Source organism: Coffea arabica, chromosome 2c (genome assembly GCF_036785885.1).
Source record: "Coffea arabica cultivar ET-39 chromosome 2c, Coffea Arabica ET-39 HiFi, whole genome shotgun sequence".
NCBI classification, from domain to species: Eukaryota; Viridiplantae; Streptophyta; class Magnoliopsida; order Gentianales; family Rubiaceae; genus Coffea; species Coffea arabica.
Window position 1 is genome coordinate 74694212 of NC_092312.1, and position 23771 is coordinate 74717982.

General features: G+C 35.4%; 3 protein-coding genes across 8 annotated transcripts; all 3 read left to right on the top strand.

Annotated features, from left to right (window-relative positions):
- Window positions 1–1273: 1273 nt before the first annotated feature.
- On the top strand, window positions 1274–5661 carry LOC113728023 (uncharacterized). Of its 2 annotated transcripts, none has more exons than XM_027252482.2 (7): window positions 1274–1480; window positions 1848–2247; window positions 2344–2437; window positions 3414–3535; window positions 3660–3809; window positions 5083–5181; window positions 5343–5661. In XM_027252482.2, exons 2-7 carry the CDS (start codon window positions 1915–1917, stop codon window positions 5379–5381), a joined length of 837 nt encoding a protein of 278 aa, XP_027108283.1. In that variant the 5' UTR covers window positions 1274–1480; window positions 1848–1914; the 3' UTR covers window positions 5382–5661. The 2 variants fall into 2 exon arrangements, with proteins under 2 accessions (XP_027108283.1, XP_071932591.1); XM_072076490.1 differs by lacking the exon at window positions 1274–1480 and having other exon boundaries at window positions 1848–2045; window positions 2135–2247.
- Window positions 5662–6182: 521 nt separating this feature from the next.
- Window positions 6183–10609, top strand: LOC113728024 (uncharacterized). 4 transcript variants are annotated; one of them, XM_027252486.2, is made up of 6 exons: window positions 6199–6775; window positions 7178–7337; window positions 8074–8261; window positions 9041–9164; window positions 9801–9935; window positions 10169–10609. In XM_027252486.2, the coding sequence occupies exons 1-6, from the start codon at window positions 6542–6544 to the stop codon at window positions 10171–10173; spliced, it is 846 nt and encodes a 281-aa protein (XP_027108287.1). In that variant the 5' UTR covers window positions 6199–6541; the 3' UTR covers window positions 10174–10609. The 4 variants fall into 4 exon arrangements, 2 of the variants coding, with proteins under 2 accessions (XP_027108287.1, XP_027108285.1); XM_027252484.2 differs by having other exon boundaries at window positions 6224–6775; window positions 9801–9931; XR_011839667.1 differs by lacking the exon at window positions 9041–9164 and having other exon boundaries at window positions 6183–6775.
- Window positions 10610–14522: 3913 nt separating this feature from the next.
- LOC113728025 (NAD-dependent malic enzyme 59 kDa isoform, mitochondrial-like) lies at window positions 14523–23748 on the top strand. Of its 2 annotated transcripts, XM_027252487.2 has the most exons (20): window positions 14523–14678; window positions 14765–14935; window positions 15692–15788; window positions 16497–16615; window positions 16705–16872; window positions 17634–17762; window positions 18102–18162; window positions 18437–18540; window positions 18625–18708; window positions 18826–18932; window positions 19052–19145; window positions 19473–19586; window positions 19796–19861; window positions 20267–20339; window positions 20424–20510; window positions 20784–20838; window positions 20927–20998; window positions 22045–22107; window positions 22710–22824; window positions 23412–23748. In XM_027252487.2, exons 2-20 carry the CDS (start codon window positions 14780–14782, stop codon window positions 23481–23483), a joined length of 1836 nt encoding a protein of 611 aa, XP_027108288.1. In that variant the 5' UTR covers window positions 14523–14678; window positions 14765–14779; the 3' UTR covers window positions 23484–23748. The 2 variants fall into 2 exon arrangements, with proteins under 2 accessions (XP_027108288.1, XP_071932594.1); XM_072076493.1 differs by lacking the exon at window positions 23412–23748 and having other exon boundaries at window positions 22616–22803.
- Window positions 23749–23771: the final 23 nt, after the last annotated feature.

The following is a 23771-nucleotide window of genomic DNA, read 5'->3' on the forward strand; positions in this document are numbered from 1 at the left end:
TACAATCCTACATTGCACACCCCACGCGTGTGCAAATTAATATATATACATATATATATAGAGAGAGAGAGAGAGAGAAGAAAAAATAATGAGCAAGTATTAAAAGCTTTTATTAGATTGTTTGAATTTCTTTGACAAAATAATTTTGTATTGGTAATTATAATACTTAGAAGTGGTTATGTCGAAAATATATGCTTAAATAGTTAAAGTTAAAAAAAAAACTCATGGGGTAATTATCTTGATAACATGTGTGTAGGTAGTTAAAGAAAAAATAATTTTCAAAAGAGTTAAAATGAAAGTTCGTAAAATGACAACATATGTTTACCCTAATGTTTATGGGGGTAATTATCGTGATAACATGTGTATAGGTAGTCAAAGAAAAAATAATTTTCATAAGAGTTAAAATGAAAGTTTATAAAATGACAACAAATAATTTTAATTTTTATCCTAACCCCATTATACATAGTATAGATTTCAATCAATGACTTGGGTCTACCATGAATTTGTGTTAATTAAACTTTCAGAAAATTTATATAAAACACGTGTGTATGTAAACTTTTACTTTTATATATATACACACACATTATTGTAATTTGTATATTTTAAAGATATTCATACTAATTCAGCTAACCGTAGAGGTAGGATATAAACTTTAGGCTTATTATACTTCGAGAATGGAGTAATATTTTAAAATTTGAAATTGTACAGTACGAGAGATTTCAATTCTTAACAAAAGGAGAAAGAGAAATGAGAGGATTGGAGAACCGAACCAATTACTATTGTTACTATTAGTAATATTCCAAAATTTATAATTGGTATTCTTTTAAGGGAGATTCTAATTTTGACAATGAGAAATGAGAGCGTTCAAGAATCCAACCAAAGACTACAGTTTATACTCTTTTTTTTTTTTTTTTTTACACCCAGCTAAATTCGGTATTGGCCAATGTCTCTTTGAATAGTCTTTTAGGATGATTTTTTTTTTTTTTGGGGTCAAAAATAGTCTTTTAGGATGATGAAAGGTAAAATTTTGAGGGTCAAATCAAGAGCCTCACCTGCTCAATTGAGACAGCTTTGAATACTTAAATATAATAGTAAGAATTTTCTACACCACAATTTCAACATATATATTTTTAATTTTTTAAGTCCTTTACGGAAAAAAAAGGGCAAAAAGCCCAAAAATATAGTAAGTCCAAAACATTAACAAGCCCACAAAGTTCTGGCCCAAATGTAGATCAACCCGCTTCCAGTTGGCCCAGATTTAATTTACCGAATCGGGTTGGTGATGCACCCGCAAGACGTAATACGGGTTTTTTGAATGTCTGGTAGAATCCAACGTTCTCGTTCAGCGGCTTTGCAATGCAGAGGGGCATAAATATGCTCACTGATTAGTTGGAGGCCGTTGTCGTTCCAACCCTCCAACAATTTAACCTTTCTCTCTTCTCCAAATTCAATAAAATCTTGCATGACTGAAAATTACCAGGTAATCTTCAGAATTCTGTTAGTTTTCTTTAGAATTTCGTTTCCTTTCTTGTTTGACGGTTGGAAAATGTCAGAATTGTAATTTTCATTGATCAAATAATAGTTTTCTGCCATTTGTTTACTTTTAATAGCAGATAAAGAAAAAAGCTGAGATTTTGATCATTGTAGTGGTAGAATTTCCCAGTATACACGTATATTTGTGGGTGTTTTTTTTATTTATTTATTTATAGAGAACGGGTACGGAGATGTTGAGGATCGAACAATCGTGCTAAGGCAGTGAAAAATACTTCTTAACCACTGGATATATTGGATTTTTAACACTGATTATTACTTCATGGCTATTTAGTCACAATTTTTTTTTTCTATAGGTTCTTGAAGAAATATTAGCTACATTCTTCTGTTGTGTATTGAAAATTTTGGCTTTGGCACTGAAAAATGCTGATGGGTCACGCTGAGAGGTTGCCAAACTTGGGTTCATCAAAAGATTTGCTGCTTGCTGACCCTGTATCTGAATTTGATGGGGATGAAGAAGCAGCTGAGATACCAGAAACACCTACGAATATACTGTATGTAGCCTCTTTTGAAGAACTTGCTACGAAGATTGTTCAGTATGAAGTGATTATATGGGTATTGATATCTGCGTTGCTGGTTTTAGCTTGGGGTGTTGGAATTCTTATGTTGATCTACCTCCCATATAAAAGATATGTGCTTAAGAAGGATATGGCATCTCGCAAACTTTATGTTACACCTAATGAAATCGTTTATAAGGTATTGCTAGATCACATCTTTGGTTGTCTTTAAGTTGACTACACTTTCCTGATAATACTAAGTATGGGTTTTTATTGTGCTTTGCTGAATATAAAGGTATCAAGACCTTCATTTATTCCTTTTTGGGGAGAGATAAGTATTGAAAAGCGTGTGCCTCTGCATTTAGTGATCGATATTATCGTTGAACAAGGTATCTCTTTGAAATTCTTACTGGTTTTTTTTCGTTCTTTGTGTTTTCATTTTTAAACTTTGAATATCAACTTATTCTTTTTGCTCTTTTCACTTTCCAATTATCCAATTTTCAGAACATGTAGGCATTCAGATTGCCTGCTTACTAACTTCTTCCTAGAATGAGATCATTTATGCTATGAAACTTGCAAATTTGGGGTTGGGTGTTGATATAAATAACTTGTTTTTGTTGCTTGCTAATGATCGAATATGATGCAAATTGCCTTGGCAACTTCATTGTTCTGTCTGACTGTTACTCAATAAAGGTCGTGCCAATTGCCTAGACTTGCATCTGCTGACCTTCCAAGAAGCCTTGAATGCAAAATGTATGAGATATTTTGCAGAAATTTCACATGAGACATGATATTTCAAAAATGACTAGCTCTAGCCACTTGCGTTGTAGTTACTCTTTTGCTCGTCGTAGACTTACTGTTCAAGTCTCTGAAGATGATATTTTTGGTTGGCAGTATTGCACTTAGTAGCTTAAACAAAATAGACAATCATTTTTTTTTTTTTCAGTTTGTTGAAGTATTGCAATGAGAAAATATGTGCAGAAAAGGGGAGACAGGACTTATGAACTCTAGGAGATTCAACTACATAGAAATGGAGAAATGATCTAGTGAGTCACCAATTAGTTAATGCTCTAGATGAGAAGATAAATCAATAGGTAACAGGAGCCGTTATGTTGCTTGCCGGCAATGTCCATATACGTCCATGATTAGAGCTTTCCTCGTGTCAAAACAACATCCACACAACAGACTTATATTGTTACAAAGTTGGAACATCTGTATCTGTGGGCAGGATATCACACAAAATCTTATTTGTGTTACTGCATTTGACATGGATATCTATGTTTTTGCTTGTTAAGACTGATAGTATGCTCTTGGCCTATCAGTTTTGATAACTGTTTTTGTCTTTTTATCTCTTGAGGTGTATAGGTTGCTTGCAATCTAGGTATGGGATCCATACCTTTAGAGTTGAAAGTGTAGCACGTGGAAGAGCAGCTCCTGTAGATGAACTGCAGGTGCAAGGGGTTTATAACCCTGGACAATTAAGGAAGGTAAAAGTTGCTCTTGTGTGGATTTCTGCCATTTTGCATTGAATGCTGAAAAAAGGTGTTTCCATGAGTATGCTTTATGGTTTTGAATTTTGCAAAAGTTTTGACTTTTTACATTTTTCACAAGGTCATTGTAACACAAGCTTCAAAAACTATACAAGAAGTTGGCAGAAGTTGGAAGGCCACTGTTAACAATGTTGAAGGTGAAAATATGTTTCGCATGGAATCGTCGATTGACAGTCTTGCAGTGATGAAATCGCCATCTAGAAGTTCAAAGGTAAGTCAACAATTATTGACCAGTTGGGATCCTCTGTTGCCATTAAAAAAACATATGACATTGAAGTGGTGGAAAATGCCTCAGGCATTCTATCTGTCCTTTTTTTTTTTTTTTTTAATTTAGAAGGGACGTTAAAGAAGAGCACATAACTTCTTGGTATTGTTGTGGTGGAATAAATTAATCTATGCATCATGGATTATACAGAAATTGTTATTAGCAGGAGTATCTATGGTACAATAGATAATTTATGTATTTCTCTTTCTAATTTGTGACAAGGAGATTTTGAAATCCTTATACTCTTTTTTTTTTGCAGCATGACTAACAACAAAAACAATTTGGCACTGCATTTTCTGGCTACGAAATGAGCTTGGTTAACTAATTGATCAAATAGTTCTGGAAAATAAGAATGGTATTTTAAGAACACAACTGGGTGTCTGGGCATTTAGATGCCAGTAAACCTTTAAACCATAGTAAATGAGCAATGGTCAAGATTTAAGCTGAACCACTCTGTATTCGCAATGTAGGGATTGGTGATGTTGAAGTATTTGGTGTTGAGATAGACTTAGTGTGCCCATCAACTGTCTACTAGATCTGCATGCAATTTTAGTTTTTTTCTTGTTGTACCAACATGTGGCATTTCATATTTCTGACTTTTTGTCATTTTTTTTTAAAGAAAAATCATTATGTGAACACCATTCGTGTGGTTGTTTTTCCAAATAACCATTTCTTACAAAGCACTCAAATTCCTTCTCTGTTTTCTTAGAGCCTTCAATTTGCAGAAGCAAACTGAAGCTCTGGTTTTCCTCCTGGTGCAAGTAGCAATTATACAACATGTTTTTTATTCCAAATCACTGAGTCCATGATGGGATCACGGGGTTGAGATATCAGGCCTTTGCTTTCATATGACGAGTAATTCTACTAACATGACAAATGCAAAATCTGTTGTGTGGTTGAAAAGTCCTTGTTAGAGTTGTGTGCCTTGGCATGTATGGCAATGATTAATACACATATATTTTTTATCCCGGCCATATCCAGAGGTGAACTCTCTCTCTCTCATCTCTTGGGGAATCATATTTGAAACTTTATCATGGTGTTTGTTTCTCTTGAAACACCTCTGTGCTCCATTAATTGGTCAAACCTTTGTGAATAGTTGTATCTATCTTGGTTTTCTATATCACTGCACTGTCCTCTTTCTTTGGTTGGAGGTTCTGTTGTTTTATTATTTCATGTGGTGCCTGCTGGAACCGGTTAGTTTATGCCCATTATCTTGCAGATGGTTGGTTCCCCTCACCATACGATAATGGAGCACAGAGGTGTGGTACCTGCAGATATGCTGCTGAATAAGCTTGAAGAAGTCTCTAAATCTGTAAAGGTAAGCGCATTACTTTCTGCTCTCCGCAATAATTATAACAACTACTGATATCTTTCTTCTATAAGGCGGTCACCACCTTGGTTTGATCCTGCCATGATTTCTAAAGTTGGTTTTTGGATTAGTCAACATATTACTTAGTTGTTATTTCATTGCATTAACAGAATATCGAGTTCCTCATGGAAAAGTCCCAAGCCTCGTAAAGGAGCAGCCAACAAACTTGTTCTGGTTTAGCAAAAAGGAGATCACAGGGGAAATGTAAATAGCTCCACACATTTTGCAATGCGGGGGACCTCTTTAATGTAGAAAACAGTGGTGGAAAGCCATAGGATACTCCTGCAATATTCCTACGTCTGGACAGTTCTTCTATTGGCTCGACGCCAACGGTTGAATGCAGATCTCTTCTCTTTCCTTCGTTGATGTAAATCATGTTGTATTTTTTGACTAGAACCTTATGGAGCCTGTATATGGCTTTTTCCATCAGCACACTTTCAAATTGCCTACCTGATTACTAAGCCCAAAAATATTGCCAAAAACAAAACTCTTCCCCGAGTAGGAATATTACTAATAAAAAAAATGCCTATGCTAGCTATGATTTTTACAGAAAAATTTTACGTATTTCGTGAACATATTTTTCAATTATTTTTTGTTTTATATACAATAAATTGTTACAGTATATATATATATATTATAAAATTTCTTACAAATAGCAATTCAAACGAGTTCAAGTGTATGAGTAGATGAGCAAAAGAGAAGTCAATCCAGTGAGAGCTGCATCATATTTGATTCCAATGAGACCTTCAGAGTGGATATGGGCTAATGAGTAATGATTCAAAGTTCGTACAACTCCAAAATAGGCCTTCTCGTTAGGTATCTTCACAGAACTGTAAACCATAAAGTTTACATTTTTTTTAATCACAATTCTTAGTTGCAATACAATACATATTTTCCTTCATTTTTCTCAAATTTTAGGGTCTATCTTCTTAAACAAAATAAACTTTCTGGTTAAACTACGACTTTGACTAAACTTTAAGGGACTTTAAGGGAGTTTTTGAGATTAACCCAAAAAAGAAATTCAATAGAAGCAGAAGCTATTCCTCCACCGTCTTCGTCCTTTCTTTAATTTGTGCGCATATACACAGCATTTTTTTGCATTATTTTGCGTAAAAATAACTTGGGTGTTACATTTTCTTGTTCCGTTTACCAATTTTTATTCCAAAGAAGCAACTTTTATTCTTTCAAGGCTCCAGGTTCAGAATCCCACTTCTCCAGCTTCCCCTAACAATATTAATTTTCAGCAAGAATTGGGATTGTTTGGATTAAGAACTTCGAAAGCCAAATCGAGAATTTGAGAGAGAAAGAGATGAGCAGCAATAAGAAGAAAGTGTTAATAGTAGGAGGCGCTGGCTACTTAGGCCAGCACCTATTACAAGGCTTCTCTGAAAATCAAGAAACATCACAATATGCCTTAGCATTCACGCATTACACAAGCCCTCCACCGCAGCCATTGCTGGATGCCATTCCTCAAGCTCTCCCCTTTCATGTCGATTTACGTACTGGTGATGGGTTTGATGCCATCTCCCAGAAATTCGGGCATGTAAATTCTTAACTTTTCACGTTTAAGTGATAAAAAAAAAATCTTAACTTTATGCATTTTCTTCATATTTTTTCAAATATATTCTTGGGTTAGCTTCTTTGAGCAATTTAATTAGGATTATGCTAGTATGAATGATTTTTGGGTAGTGGGTTTTCAACAGATATGGCTTAGAATAGTTGCTTCATGAGTGTTTGTTGGAGACTAGAACTCTTGATTTAGTTAGTTTATTTTGTATATGGACATCTTGGGTTTTGTGAAAATTTCAACAAGTTGATAATGTGTTTGTTGGAAAATTATCAAATTAATATTTCTAAAGTAGTTCACCTGTCCAGTGTCAAAAATTTAATAATGTAAGTTGCACTACGAATTGCTGATCTGCTTGCAAAATTCATGAATTTTCAGCCTGATATAGTGGTTAATTGTGCTGCCCTTTCTGTTCCTCGTGCTTGTGAGATGGATCCTGCTGGTGCCATGTCTATAAATGTGCCTTCTGCTCTTGTTAAATGGATGTCGAGCTTCAATAATAGCAATGCTCTTCTCATTCATATGTCAACTGATCAAGGTAACCTACCTAGAATCCATCATATACGCATATTTTACCATGCGCTTCAGAAAGTACTCCCCCTTTGGCTTTATTATGTTTAATTTTTTCCCTAAGGTTACAAATAGTGCCAAATGAAGTGCCCTCCACATTTTGAATCTAATGCATTATACTGTTGAATGGTAGTATTGATTCTATTATAGGTAATTTAACGGGACTAGGATGTGTATGATGTCTTGCGATACTGTCTCGAGATTGAAAGAAGTAATTCAGATTGGAACTGAGAAAGTTACATCATTTGGTGCTAAGATTTTCCCTGGCAAGAAGGTTTTGACCTCATTTGGTCCTTGGAAGGGGCGGTACTAAAATGTTCAATCAGTAATGGGCCTGAAACTTGAAAGTTAGTCAATAAAGAAACCTACTAGTTTCTGGCATGATCTTACTGCCCCATTATTGTCACATGATGCCGCCTTGTGGATTAGAACATCACAGTTTAACTAATTGGAAGTAAAACTCATTTCATGTTATTACTAAAACAATTACTGAGGATAGAACTATAGACCTTCATTACATGACGATATTGGTAAATCAGGATGAATATATAATGAGATGCTATTCAAAAGAACTTTTAAATGTTTAGTTAATATTTTACTGTTGAATGTTTAATCGGGGCAAATTAAGAATGAAACTGCCCCCCCCCCCCAAAAAAAACTCCACTTTTTTATTTTGAAGGTGATCTAAATTTTTATTTTTTCAGTTTATGAAGGAACCAAATCCTTCTACAAGGAAGAAGATGAAACTCTTCCTGTGAATGTTTATGGGAAATCCAAAGTGGCAGCTGAGCAATTTATACGAACAAGCTGCTCAAACTTTACCATTTTGAGGAGCAGTATCATATATGGGCCACAAACAGTCTCACCTGTTCCAAAGTCGCTTCCAATTCAGGTTGCACCTGAAGCAAAATCATCTCTTCAATTTTTTAACATTTTATATACTTGAAATTTTCTTATAGCTGTGATTTCATGATTTGTTTCTATGCTCTGCCACTCAACATATTTTCCCCATACAAATATTAGCTAAATGAGTGCATGCAAGTTTATAAGATTGCTAAGTGACTGAGAGAAAGGCCAATTTGTAGTTTCACTTAAGAGCTTTGAGACTTGGCAAAAAGACAACCATTGAGTTTTGACACGTTGATCTGGGTTACATATACTTTTTTCCATTGATTCAGTCAGACTTTTGTTAGTGGACTTTGGTGGTTTTTGTCAGTCAGACTTTTGTTTCCATATACTTGTTTCCATGGACTTTGGTGGATATATCATATAAGTCTGTGATAAAGAACACTTCTTCTCCCTGACCCTCCCTCTTTGTGCTTCTCTTTGTTACCTTCTTTGTGAATGAATTTCTTTCGTCTCATTTTTTCCTTTCCATGAGACCAGATGCCTTACTTTAGGAGCATCATTGTTTAGTTGCCTGGTCATAAACTGTGGTTATGCATTGTCAAAACAATTCAGCAGGTCGTGATTCCCTTAAAAGTATGTTTCCATGGTGGCTGGATGGCTTTTAAAAATGGTTCCTTTGAACTACTAGTAATAATTTTCCCTCAATAGTGTCATGAGTAAATTGCGTCTCTAGGTGATCTTATCATTCACTAGGATATAGATTAATATTGGTTTGTTTAAATTGTGGGTTTTTAATTGATAACAAATGCATGAATGATGCAGTGGATAGATAGTGTCCTTGCCAAGGGTGAAACGATTCAATTTTTCTATGATGAGTACCGTTGCCCTGTTTATGTCAAGGACCTTGTGCATATTATACAAGCTTTGAGCATCAGATGGATCTCAGGTTTGATGAGCTTTATATACCTGTCATACTTTTTCACGATAAGTAATGCTTATATATATATGTGTGTGTGTGTGTGTGTGTGTTATTTGTTTTAGACTTGTTGCAAGCTCAAAGCAATGTATTCTTTTTGTTCTGAGATATGTAGTGAGCTCAGGATGACGTGATCCTGGAAAGTGATTAGATTCACCCCACCCCTTGATAAGTGGAAGTATCTCCCTCCACTTGAGAGAAGAATGAGCTTCTAGGCATCTAGGTTAACTTGGATCATCTACTCAAACAGTAGATTAAGAACGGAATTTTGTAACTTAGCAGGTAAAATTATGAAATTCATTGGGGGGAGTGTTGGGTTGGGTGGTAAGGTGGGAAGGGTTGTAAGTAAGAGGTCTTGGGTTATTTTGGAGGAAATCCATCCAGAATGGTTGGAAGGAAAGAGAAGGAAGAGAAACAAGGGGATTAATACGTTATACTGCTTGCTCTTTCAATTCTGACCAACAAGTTAATTACACACCAGGGAGATGCCACTTTCTTATGTAATCATATTGTTCAGCTATTTGTTCATGTTGGAAGAAAATGATTCTCGACCAAAAAAGACTTGATATTTCACTGGTTCATGAACCAATGGGCTGTTCTTTGCAGAGGGCAAGCCAATGCAATTGGTGGTAAATATTGGTGGGCCAGATAGGGTGTCCAGGGTTCAAATGGCTGAGGCTGTTGCTCATGTTGGAGGCCACAAGACCTCATTAATCAATCCGGTCTCTGCATTGTCGGTAGGTATAAGCTTCATTCTGGCAAAAGCTATATTGGCCCCAAGACAGGAATTGATCCAACAGCCTTTCTAGGTGGAATTTATCTAATCGTCTTTTTGAGTGGAATTTGCACTCAACTCATAGTTCATATCTTCAATCAATGTCTTTGGAATGTAATGAAAACTTGACTATTAACAAGATTGTTGCTTTTTCCATGCCTGAGAACTGTTGGATAATGCAACAAATTTTTGTTTTCAGGTTGATCGTGGTGTCAATTCCCCTTCTGACATATCCATGGATATCACTAAACTGATTCAGACAGTTGGTATCTCTCCTATTACGTTTACAGATGGTGTCAGATTGACTCTTGAATGCTAAAGTCCATTCCATGCTTTGTGGGTTACTTCCTCCCTCAGTCATGTTATTTGTAACGCTCCCCTTGGGTCACTGATCTGGTAAGGATGGTGCTTGTTGGAATGATGAGTGGTGGCTAGAGTAATTGGTCTTAGAGAGTGTGACTGCCAGCATGATCATTACTGTGAACAAATCCTTCTTATTTGATTTTGGGGAATGACCTTAACTTGTAATTTTGTTCCCTCTACACTGAAGATTCTTCATGCATACGAACTTTTCACACACACGTATTGTTTGCACTGAGTAAAAGAGCAACAATATTCAGAGGCTCTCATTTTGCTCCTATGCATACTCCAGGTATACATGCTCGCTCATTCACCAATAAATTAGGGCGGATAGAGAGATTATACATTGATGGCAAATTATGTCACAAAGTAGATAAAAGGAACCATCAAAAGGCTAGCAGTGCATATTGATAGAGGTCGCTAGGAATGTACTCGAAGTTGCCCTTAGGGAACACCTCTGCAACAAGCTTGCTTTCTGAACAGCAGGACTGGTGGCTAAGCTTTAAGGACATATTCCTGATATCAGAGATATTTGGATTCTTCCAGCTTGCGGTGCCAATGGCATTATGGGATATTTACATAGGTTTAATTCCATTTCATGTCAGTATAGATATTATTTTATTTGCTGCAGTGAGGTTGACATTGAGATGGAAAGTAAAATGACTATAAACAATGCAGATAGATTTTGCTGCCCTTTTGGATGCGTTCAAAATTCTTGGACTGTTTTCTCCACCATATGCTCTTTTACGCGGAGAATATAAACTTGCAGAACAAATTCCACCTTTGACCGGTTCAGAATTAGTTCATCACATTCATTTAATTTTTTATTCCTTCTGGAATGGCACTATTGCAGCAAAGTAGAGATTTATTCCACAACTTGTGGTCGAACCGTAAGTGAATGGTTCCCTTATGGTCCCAAGAGTCATCCTGCCTTCAAGACTCAATGTTTTAGCTTGCAAGCATGTTTGTGGCAAGAACTCTCAATTGGTTGGAATTTCTGTGCATCATGGTACGTGTTTGTTTGGATGCCAAGGTCCTGTTTGGATTGCCATTTTCTATCAGAAGATTGCGTCGTTTTCCGTGATCACATTTCCCTGTTACATTTTTTTCCTCACATACATCATATAGCTACAGTAATTTTTTCATGAAAAATGACGGAAAATGCAATCCAATAATTTTTGTTTGCTAAAAATATTTTGCTTGCGTCACAAATACGCTCTTGACAACTTTTTTTTATTCTCAATTACATTTTTATCTTGTATATATATATATATCAAATTATATAAAAAAAAATACCACAGTATTATTTTAAATAATATTTTTGAATAATTTCCTATCCAAACATTTGAAACCAGACCATTTGGGGTCTTAATTCTTCAGAAAAGCAAAGTTAAATCGGAAAAGTGTCTAGAGCAAAGGGGTGAAAAAAATGAATGCGACGTGTATATTCTCATAATAAATTATGTACGTTTTATATATTTTAATGAGTATTTATTGGACACCTTTATTAATAATAATGCATATATGCTTTGATTGATTACCACTAATCCGCCCACAGTGTATATTCTCCACAAGATTTGCTAACACGGCCCCCACTTCAGGTAGCCACTGAATTTCCACGAAGACTTGAATGGCACAAAAAGGTTATTTTGACTGCCGAAATAGGATGAAATTTGAGACTGCCAAACATCAAAATCTATTTATAGCAAAACGTTACAGAGTATTTAGTCACTTTATTTGGTTCAAAGCATAATTCTCCGTGTATATATGGAGAATAACATATGCTGATTCTTTCAATATTCAATTTAGACAGCACTTTACAGTCCACAAATGCCAATTTTTCTACCGACAGGAATGCCTGTCGGTAATTTAATATCTTTTTTTTTTATAAAAAAAATTTGTTTGAATGAATGTCATCATCTCTTTTCCAAAGTGAAAACAAAAAGGAACCAATCATTATAGGTTATTGATGAATTTCAACTAGAAAAGGAAAAGCATGATTAATTAGATTTTTCCATTTTGTATAAGTTTGTATAAGCATGATTAATGTTGCGGCAATGGAAGTAAATAGTGATAACTCTTAAGCTCGTTTCAACTGATTTGTTGACCTGTTTTTATTTTTTCTTTCAACTTTTGGTTTTTTTAAAGCTAAAAAAAATATAAAAATATCAGAAGCTACGAGACATTTGCTTTTTAAATATTGATTTTAGCTTCTAAAAATTAATTTGATAGCAAGATGATTGTTGCTTTCACTAATATCAACAAAAGATCGTGGGGAGATATACTCGAATGAATGATGATGACAAACCTTTTTTTTTTTTTTTTCTTCCTGGATACAAATCGCAATCTCATCATGGAAATTGTATTCTCTGATCCTCAAATCCATCCAATAACAAAATGACAAGGAAAACACTTACAAGTTCAACCTTATCTCTGTTTGGATCCAAGAGTTTTTCAAATACTATAAAAATTTTTAAAAAGTACTCTAAAAAGTAGTCTAAATTTTTTAAAATATTTAACAAATATCCCAAAATATACTTTAAAAACTCTACTAATCTTAAACATTTCAAAATGTTTTCTAAAAATAACCTAAAATATACTCTGAAAACTCTGCTACAGTAAAATTTTTCAAAAATACTCCCCAAAAACAGCTAATTCAAACGGATTTGCCAGTGGGATATATAATTTAGAAAAATTTTTACGTTTTCCGTGAACACATCTTTCAATCACATTTTATCTTACATTACTATAGTATATATATTTTTTTATAAAAACTTTTAAAAATAGCAATTCATATGGGTTTATTATCATATAAATAAGATTAATGGTGGAATAAGATTGATCCTTTCCCATATTACTAGTCAACAATTCCATTCTTAATTCACGAGATAAATAAAAAGGAGTTCCACAATTTACTTCACGAGATCAATATCCACTCTAGTTTATTAGTAGAACAAAAGAATCAGGTGCCACAAAATCAAATGTGCCTTCTATCATGCCATTCTTTTCCCACAAAAAGTCAAAATCACAAGTGGCCCCAGACCTAAAAGATTAAATTAAGAAATTACCAAAAATCATCCAACATTTCGAAATTTCACCTTCCCCAATTAAAATGTTGCAAAGAATTTGGGATAAAAGCGAATTTTTTTAAAAAGTATTTTAGGTTTTAAAGAAGAATGTATTTTATTTAAATAGCACAAATTTATACTTCAAAAACTAACATGTCTCGATTTGAAGTTTAGAACTCAAAGTGTGAAATCGGGAATAGTTGAACAAAACATGGCCACAGTTTCAGAACTGTCAATTTCGGTTAAAAAATTGATCGTTCTGATTCTTTAAAAAGGTGAAACATAAACAAGCCGCTCTTGAACCTCTAGTTCCAGTTATCGTTCCAATTTCTTCTGATTAAGGTTCAATTTTTTTAGTTATATTTAAGTACTTGTTGTTATAAAATTGATTCTAAGAAAATATAACAATTAATGTTAAAAAAATTTATTGTATTATCATGTGTAAGGAAAAAGAAAAATGATGCAAATTTTATGAAAAAAAAAAGTCTTATTATTGATTAGATTAGAATAGTCGTGCATTTAGATTAGTCATAGAGTACACACTTACTAATGAAATGGAATAACGGATCGTTGAATTTAGCGGTTGCTATTAGATGTTGACTATTGATATTAAAATCTAAATTGATCAAATAAATTTAAATAGTAAATATTTTTTAGACGATTTGAATGGATCATATAAATCGTTGATCGGGGTTTAGCTTTTAAAATTTGGTGAACTTGAACTTGGACATGAACTTTAAGTCACGATTATGCTTTCAGTTTTTGTTCTGATTCAACAAACTATCGGATGTATTCCGATTTGATTCTGGTTCAAACCCGAATTGGGGCCACCCTAACTCCGTAAGTTAGTTGAAGGGCGTCAGGTGAGGTGAACCATTCTTCGGCCTACCAATCTAGGCATCCTAATTTGGACCCCACCCCCTAGCTTCTTATTTAATTACTCTCACGCTCTCCATCTTTATTCGACGTTCCACTGAAGCCCCTTCCTGCCCGCAATTGTAGCGGGCAGGCAGGCACGGGTCCAACGCCGCGTCTCTCTTTTTCCATTTTGTCGTCATCTGTACTCAGCAGTCAACTGCTTCAGCTCCCTTCAAGACTGTGAAAAGTGAAAACACGCCAAATATATATATATATATATATAAATATCAATTAATCAAATCTATAAATACAGGTGCACGCTCTCTGCCTACTGTGTGAGTCCGTGTATTCTTCTTTGGGAACTAATGAGACTATAAATATTCGATCGATTAGTCGGTGAAAGAGACGCATTGAAGCTAAGGAGTGAGAAAGATTTTATCAGTTACTTACTTATGTTCAATAATTGAGAATTTGTTTTCCTTCTTATTTAATTTTATTTTTGAATTTAGATATCTTGGTGAATAATGATGTGGAGGAGAGTGGTGGCTCGATCTGCTGCTGCGGCGTCGAGTGTCCGCGATTTGCGGAGGTTCTCGACGGCAGCTGCGACATCGATACCAGGACCTTGTATCGTGCACAAGCGCGGTGCTGATATTCTTCATGATCCCTGGTTTAATAAGGTCAATTTAGTTTTTCTTTTTGCTTGTTATAATCTATTTTTTTGACGCAAAATTGTTGTAGGATTTTTTTTCTTAATGTTGTTGAGAAATGTGATTTTAAAGTTCACAGCTTTATTTCATTTAAGCATCTCCTTTTTATATACATATATGTGCTATGCATGAGAGTTGAAGCATCTTTTGCTTCTTGTGAATTGAGAGTTTTGGGGTTGTTATCGAGCTGAAGCTTTGATTCTTTTTTTCTTTAATTTTTTTTCATAATTAAGATTTTACTGTTTTAGCAAGACCTGAATTTCTGTGTTAATGTGTTCCTAAGAATACAATTGGCAAAGACCCTTTTTTTTTTGGTTAAAAAAATTCTGAAAAAAGGAGCAAAGGCATAGACTTGGGAGGCACAATAAAGAAGTAAATTGCAGTTCTAAGGACTGGGTGGAACTATTCACAATTTGATAGGCCTTTTTTCTTTTTGGGGTTAATTTTCACTATTTGTGAATTTTTGACAGTCATCAATAAGCAGTTAAGGTCCGGGTCTAACCTCTGACTGCTTTAGTGAGAGACAGAATTTAAGGAGGCCTATGTGTTTTGATGCTTAAGCATACAAATTGCCTATATGTTTTCCAGATCAATCCATTCTACTTCAGCTCAGAGTTTTCTAAAGTCCTTACCGTTCATCATATTGAATTTCTCAATGATGACTTCATAACCTATAGCATTATTTTTGAAAGTATGGCTCAGCTCTAATAAAATCATATAAAACAGGATACAGGTTTCCCTGCAACAGAAAGAGATCGACTAGGTCTCCGCGGTCTTCTCCCTCCTCGTGTCATATCATTTGAACAGCAGTATGCTCGTTTCAGTAAGTTTCTTTCCTGCTTTGCTCTCTTATTGAGCGCTTTCTCCCGGAACCTGGTTGCCAATGACTTAAAAGAATCTTCTTAAAGGTACAAAATTCAAGGACTCAATTTCATCTATGATAACATATGAAAAATAAAAAAATTCCCCCCCACCTTTGCCTTTCTGTGTGGGTAGTGGAATTAACTGCTCTTGGCATAATTCTGAGACTTTAAGCATACAGATATCTTCGTGACTGCTGATAGCCCACCTTTGGCTCTTGTACAAACACTTTACACAGTGAACTGAAAAGGATACAATTGTGCATTTACATAAACAAAATTTTGTTAAACATTATTTTTTGTATGCACTTTAATTACATAATTTTCATTTAAAAATAAGACAGCAAAGAGAAAAAGAGTTACTTAAAAGTTCTGGGTGGGGATAAGCACAACGATGTGCAATTGCACTTAAGGTATTTAAAGTTTTGGTTTTACAAGTGTAGTGTATTAGGTTTACTGATAATTTTCTCAAATGACAAGTTTCACCAATCTGTTGACTTCATACTTGTATTCCTCATAGCTCTCTTAGTGTGTAAAATCTGATATTTGTTGTTTATATGGATAGTATAGTTCATATATTCTCTTATCTTAAAGCTACCTTCTATGATAGATCAAACTTTGTAGGAAAAAAAAAGAGTTTAACAGCTTGATTCTGATGATTTAATTGTCAGTGGAATCATATCGATCCTTGGAGAAGAATACTCAGGGACAGAAAGATGATTTCATAGCTCTATCAAAATGGCGGATCCTGAATAGGTTACACGACAGAAATGAGACATTGTACTATCGTGTAAGTAGATGGCAGATAGTGAGAGTACAATAATGATATATTTTGAATATTGAACCATCTAAAGCAATTCCATTGCCATTCCTTTCCAGGTTCTCATTAATAACATTAAAGATTTTGCTCCAGTAATATACACTCCAACAGTAGGACTAGTTTGTCAAAATTATTCTGGGTTGTTTAGGCGCCCACGTGGAATGTACTTCAGTGCCAAGGACAAGGGAGAGATGATGTCCATGATATATAACTGGCCTGCTCATGAGGTATTGTGTAAACCATGGGGAAAAGCATTTGCTCTATATATATTTTTTTAATCTTACTCTTTATGCTTGAGATTAAGTAATGTTTGGCTGTTCATTGCTAATACTATGCGGAGGACATATTGAGTAGATTTTTGACTGTTCATTGCTAATACTATGCGGGGGACATATTGAGTAGATTTTGGACTAAGGACTTGCTTTCATGAATTTTTTGTAATTACAGCATGTGGGATCCTATCTGATACTTCAGTTATTAAAAAAGTGTTGGAAATTCCCTTGTTGCACTATTAGTGGTTACAAGCCAAGCTGGTTACCACTAATGGCAACAAGAGTCTTCCCCTGCCAATTATTTATTCAAATCACTATTCAGTCAATATGATTATGGCACAGTTTGTTGCATATATACTGTTGCCATATGTTCTTTCACTCTGCTTGGACAATAGTGTCTTGATTTTCTGGTTGAAAGTTGAAACCTGAATAATTAGATAAACAGATGCATGCATCATATAATTGCTGAGAATTCTTTCTGGCAATAAGAAATGTTAATTGACTTCTATACTCAGTCATATATTAATATGTTTCTCTTTACTAAAAGCTCTTCTTTTATTTTGAATTATGATTGGTATAGATGTAATTCAGGTTTTATTTGGAAAATGATGAGAACAGTTAAAGCAAGTTGACATGATTGCACTTATTGTAGCTCCAGGTTAAGCTACTAATATCTTTGGCAGAAAAACCCAACAAAATCTATTCTGTCATGCCAGGTTGACATGATTGTGCTGACAGATGGCAGTCGAATACTTGGGCTGGGTGACCTTGGAGTTCAGGGAATTGGTATACCCATTGGAAAACTTGATATGTATGTTGCTGCTGCGGGAATCAATCCACAACGAGTATGTGCTACTCAATTTTTCTTCTTTGCATTAGCATGATGACCTGCCTTGTGGTTATACAAACATGACAGAATTCACTAGTTTTCTTACGTTGCTTACATATATCAAACCCTGACTCCACATACAAAACGTAGATATCTGTTATACAGATCTGGTTATCATCTTAGAATGCCTGACGAAAATTATCTTGGCATAAGTGTTAGTGTGATTATGAAGGAGCTGATATCGTATGTACAGATATTTGTAGTCCTTGTGTTTTACTGTTTAATTATGTGCTTTGCCTTGGATGTTTTGAATCCATTTTGGGTTACATAAATATACTGATGCAATTTCTGACAGATATTGCCAGTTATGCTGGATGTGGGTACTAACAATCAGAAGCTCCTTAAGGATCGACTCTGTGAGTTGATTTGTTTACTGTTATCTTCTTATTTTGTGATTAATCCTTATTCACTACTTTGTTTCTAACCCATTTTCGTCATTCCGGAAAACTTTAGTTCGTAGTTCATGCTTCCTATTTGTTGGCCAAACCATTAACTGCCTTGCTTCCTTGAAGGGTTATATAGAACTCATAAGTTTTACTTTCCTAAAGCAGCTCACCATGCCAGTACTGTTACATCTGGTTTTTAAAGCATATCATCAGAATAGCTAATCAATTTCTTTTAGCTTGGCAGATTTAGGACTGCGAGAACCAAGGTTGGAAGGAGAAGAGTATTTATCTATAGTTGATGAATTCATGGAAGCTGTCCATGCACGTTGGCCAAAGGCTATTGTGCAGGTCCAAAATTTTTCATTTAGAATGACTTGTTATAACACAGTTATTGACGCTATACTGATTTCCAGTGATTGAACTATCTATCAGTTTGAGGATTTCCAAATGAAGTGGGCGTTTGAAACACTGCAACGCTACCGGCAAAGGTTTTGTATGTTTAATGATGACATACAGGTGACTGAGTTGGCATTTATACTGAGCATAGATCTTATTATTGGATTGGAGATGTTATGCTTTTAGTCTGGTCCTCTCTGAAACTGGAATAATTCAGCATATTTTCACATTAAGCAGGGTACAGCAGGTGTTGCACTGGCTGGCCTACTTGGAACTGTTAGGGCACAAGGTCGTCCATTAACTGATTTTGCAAATCAAAAAATAGTTGTTGTTGGAGCTGGAAGGTAATGGCAAAATTCAACTTGGCAATTTGCTTTTGGTTAGTAAAATCGTCTGTTGTACAGCAGGGTGTTTGCTTGGGACAACTTAGCATTACAAACTCTTACTTTTGCCTGGATTTCAGTGCTGGGCTTGGTGTACTTAACATGGCATTGCAGGCTGTTTCAAGAATGGCAGGGCCAGTGGCAAATCCTCACTTTTTCCTGCTTGACAAAAATGTGTGGTTCTGCTAACATGACTACCACTGAGTAATTTGTTACTTCATGAAACGCTCTATTAATTTGCCTAATGGCTTCACTTAGAGGTCTTGCTTTGCTTAGTGTACCCCCCTCCCCACAGCGGGAGAGAGAGAGAGAGAGAGAGAGGAAGAAGAAGAAAAAGAAAAAAAAGGAAAAATGAATAAGTGAAAAAACTCCTAAAATCTTCTTTGAAATGTAAATGGCTACAAAAATTGATTAAAAAAGGAAGAGGGACAAGCTTGTACTATCCCGTTTTCGTTAAAAAATTGCACAAACTTGTCTAATAAATACTTTGCATGGATGCAGGGTCTAATTACAAATGAGAGGAACGATATTGATCCAGCAGCTGCTCCATTTGCTAAAACGCATGAAGAGATCAAGAGCTTTGGACTTCAAGAGGGAGCAAGTCTGATTGAAGTGGTAAATGTTAAACTTGTAATGCAATGTCTGTTCTAGTAGAGACACTCTTTAAAAGGAGATATCCTTCCTTTTACTCTTGGCAAGATTTTGATTATGATAGTGGTGGTAAATACGGATCCGTAGTACCCTCTCTCTCTCTCTCTCTTAGAAATATGGGCAGCATCCTTTCTTTCGTGAATTCAGATTCCATGTAACTTCATTCTGTTCAGGTCAAAAAGGTCAAGCCTCACGTGCTTCTCGGTTTGTCTGGTGTTGGAGGTCTTTTCAATGAAGAGGTGCGTAGCTCTCCGCTGAGTTTTATTATCACCTGGATTGTGGTCATCATTTCCTTGTATTGTTCTTTCTTGGGGGCAGATGCAGTTGGATGTCAATTCTGTTCTCAGAACTGTTAGCACACTTGAATTAGTTTCTCTTTATAGGTCTTATATCCCATTCCATTTTTCCATCTTTTGATCACAATTATCATTTAATCTCCCCTATCTCTGGATGCTGGTTGTCCTTGTAATGGAATCCTCACCCTTTTGGGTGTCAGATTATATGTGTGGTTATTTAACACTAAACGGCTGAAGGTATAACTCTGTAGAATGCCATTGTATTGCGATAACAGAAGAAAGTATTGAGATGTAATTAGTGCATTCATATCTGTGATATAACCAGCTTATTCCTGGCCTAATTATCAGGTGCTTAAGGCAATGCGAGAATCTGATTCCATTAAACCTGCTATTTTTGCAATGTCCAATCCTACCACTAATGGTTTGTCTCTCGACCTTCTGGGTGCCTCTTGTTATACTTTCCTGTGCGATTCTGAAGAAATTGTTGTTTCCATTTTTGGAGCAGCTGAATGCACTGCTAGGGATGCTTTCAAGCATGCTGGTGAACAGATAGTCTTTGGAAGTGGCAGCCCTTTTGAACATGTTGATCTTGGTATTACTCTTTTGATTCTAATTTGGAACAAAGTGCTTGTTATGCATCCTATTTGCTTCCAGTTTTTTTGGCAAATGCATTTCAAGCAATAAAGTGAAAGGCATCATATCTAAAGAGTGGGAGAAATATTAATTCCATCTTTTACATGATCAGAGCCATTAAACTGAATGTTGAAGCTGATAATACTGTTAAATTCTTATATCCTTGCTGCTATTACTTTGCTGATTGTGTTTTCATGGTAACTTTTTACTGACCATGAGCTTATGTTGTCAGGTAATGGAAAAATTGGCCATGTGAATCAAGCAAATAACATGTACCTGTTTCCTGGGTATGTGTTAATGTCTACACTTGTGTATGATAAATATACTTACGTATGGGTGCCAAATTCTTACAATTTCTGTGTTGGGCTGATTTAGGATCGGGTTGGGAGCTCTTGTATCTGGTGCTCGCTTTATTACTGATGGGATGCTGCAAGCAGCTGCAGAATGGTATTAATTGATACTTAAATTAACTTCTCTTTTTTCTGATGTTTCATTTTATCGTATGCTCTGGATGAGCGTATTTTACTGCAGTGCTCCTATTGTAAGGTAAAAGCTGGATAAAGTTTGTATGAAGTGTTCTTTGCATTATTGTCATCTTCTTGCTTCAATTGGAAACATTTAGTTGTTTAACAAAAATTGAAATTCAAGGGGCCAAAACCAAAACTCTCGATAAAAGTGAAAAGGAGGAAAGCTGGGCCTATCCTTTTGTTCAAATTGCAGCTTAGTGAAGTTTTTGTACTTTGAATCAATAGGTAGTTCATTTAGTTTGAGAACCTCTTTGCAGTTTTAGTTCATTTTCTTTGCATGATTGTCATCTAAAGCTCTTGTTTGCTTCCTAATACTTGACACTATAAACATCCAGACTCCTGCACTTCTTTTAGTTCTTTGGGACTTAGTCATTGCAACTTTTCAGTTTTGATGCTTGAATTGTTACCAGGACTTTGGGAGAGTCCTACAAGCATTTTATCTAGAATGCTGCAAGACAGTTCGTGCATTCAACCAAATTACTCGTGTAAATCTCATATGTGGAGAAGCTTTTTATATATGAGCTTAATTCACGGGGGGAGCCAGGGGGGGGGGGTGTTAGGGTGGTCGAAATCCTGTTTGGGTGTTAGGGTGTTAGGGGGTATTTGGGTGGAGAAGCTTCTGCAACCTGTTTGGTCAAAATCCTTATCTATATTGTTGCCAAATTCTAAAATCAGACTTGTTTGTATATATTTTTTGTTTAAAGAATGAAAATCAAGGGCATTCAACTCTTTTTAGGCAAACTAAGCTCTTTTTTTATTTTGGTGATTGGAAAGAGGGAGGGAATCTTTTTCCAGTTCATATAAGATTTGAGTTCACTTTGATATTTGAATCTCACACGTTTAATATGATCTTATTTTCTCTAGATTATCATTTACCCATGTCCTTACTTTACATTGCAATTGAAAATTTGTTCTCAGAAAACCTGTTATTTTGGGCATGTAACTATTACACCTTTGCTTCTGCAGCCTTGCTTCTTATATGACTGATGAAGAAATTCAGAGAGGAATCTTGTATCCATCTATTGACAGGTATTTTGCAAAGGTTCCTGGAAATTATTTTCATCTGTTTCGTGGGCAATCAAAGCTGCACATATTTTGTCTGTCTCTCTTATAAAGTAACTAATATGAAAGAAAAAAGAAAAGATATAATTGGCAAGTGAGGTCCCCCAGAATGCAAGTTTGTCAATCATTCAAAAGGTTCTGTTTTCGGCAAAGCTTTGTTTTTTGACCTCATACTAAGCTGTGTATGGAACTTCTACTGTATTCACAGATGTTGGGATATGATGACTGAATGTGACTGGCTTTTTGCTTCCATGATGACCAAGTGGCTCTCATAATTGATCTAATTGCATATGTACAGTTTAGTCGTCATTGCTAATAAATTTGTTCTTGTAAAATAGTTCTAATTAAGCTTACCAGTATTTACAGTTGTAGTGCGTATCTACAGATCGCTTGAAATTTAGCCCTGGCAAAATAGGCTACAATAAAAGTGAAGTAGTACTGGAAACTACTAATCTGTTTATCCCTGGCAAAATAGGCTACGACAAAGTGGAGTTTGCATTGGAAACTATTAATCTGTTCATCGATGTAGTTGAATACATTGAGTTCATGATTTCATGGGCTGCTTGCAGCATTCGGGATATTACAGCAGAGGTTGGAGCAGCAGTTTTGCGAGCAGCTGTTGCTGAAGAGCTAGCAGAAGGATATCATGATGTGGGAACAAAAGAGCTAGTAAGCATGTCAAAGGTAAGCAGCTTTCTTGACCTTTTTGACAATCAGGTTAAAAGACGACAAAATAGTTTTCAGAGATCTGTCAATCGAAGCATGCATCGATATTATTTCAGAACTTTTATACATATTTGAATGGATTTTACACTAATCAAATTTAGCTGGAGGAAGTTTGTGCCAGTTCATGTAGCTCTTAACAGATTTCCGCATAATTCAGTTTGTAAGCAACTTGTATAGGTAAAATGTACTCTCTGGTAATTTCTCATTTACAAAATATGACAACAGGGACCATTGACCAAATTGATACTAAATCATCGCCATCGCTTTGTTGGATCAGTCTTGTGAGAGGTGTCGAAGTTGATAATTGGATTATAAATGCTTTTTCTTAAATGGTTTGTGGATGAAATTGACACAATGCACTTCCACCCTTTTATGAGGTGGATGCAAATGGACGGGACCTAAACAGATAGTACTCTACAAACTATCCATATGCTAACCATTTAACCCGTGCCTCCGTTGGAAGATACCCTCTATTTATCTAATTCTTGCCCCTATTTCTTTCCGTTGTATTTATCTGACTCTTGCTTTTATATGATCGGATACAGGAGGAGACTGTCGAATATGTTAAAAGAAATATGTGGGATCCTGTTTACAGTCCTCTTGTTCATGAGAAATGAACATCTCCTTTATACATTGTTTGGAGGGGATATTTGGCAGCCCACCTTCGGCAGCGAAATGTATCAGTCAGAATTCAACAAACTCAAGGGACTAATAGGCGAAATATCGAAAGATGGCTGAGAGACACGTTCCTTCAAATTTTGATTCTTTTAGTAAGCTATTTGTTACAAACAAAAAAAAAATTTCTTTTGTTACTGTAATAGATGATGTACACTAGTTTTATGCAAGGATCAGAAGTGGAAAAAAGTCTCTATTCCCGCCCAAGGCAGATATTCTAGCTATCCAAA

Coding starts and splice junctions, on each gene's coding strand:
- LOC113728025 (XM_027252487.2), top strand. CDS start 14,780: ATGATGTGGAGGAGAGTGGTGGCTCGATCTGCTGCTGCGGCGTCGAGT. Junction 18,933..19,051: donor GTTGTTGTTGGAGCTGGAAG/GTAATGGCAAAA, acceptor CCTGGATTTCAG/TGCTGGGCTTGGTGTACTTA. Junction 20,511..20,783: donor TTTTGAACATGTTGATCTTG/GTATTACTCTTT, acceptor TTATGTTGTCAG/GTAATGGAAAAATTGGCCAT.
- LOC113728023 (XM_027252482.2), top strand. CDS start 1,915: ATGCTGATGGGTCACGCTGAGAGGTTGCCAAACTTGGGTTCATCAAAA. Junction 2,248..2,343: donor CTAATGAAATCGTTTATAAG/GTATTGCTAGAT, acceptor CTGAATATAAAG/GTATCAAGACCTTCATTTAT. Junction 3,810..5,082: donor CGCCATCTAGAAGTTCAAAG/GTAAGTCAACAA, acceptor ATTATCTTGCAG/ATGGTTGGTTCCCCTCACCA.
- LOC113728024 (XM_027252484.2), top strand. CDS start 6,542: ATGAGCAGCAATAAGAAGAAAGTGTTAATAGTAGGAGGCGCTGGCTAC. Junction 8,262..9,040: donor CAAAGTCGCTTCCAATTCAG/GTTGCACCTGAA, acceptor TGAATGATGCAG/TGGATAGATAGTGTCCTTGC. Junction 9,165..9,800: donor GAGCATCAGATGGATCTCAG/GTTTGATGAGCT, acceptor TGTTCTTTGCAG/AGGGCAAGCCAATGCAATTG.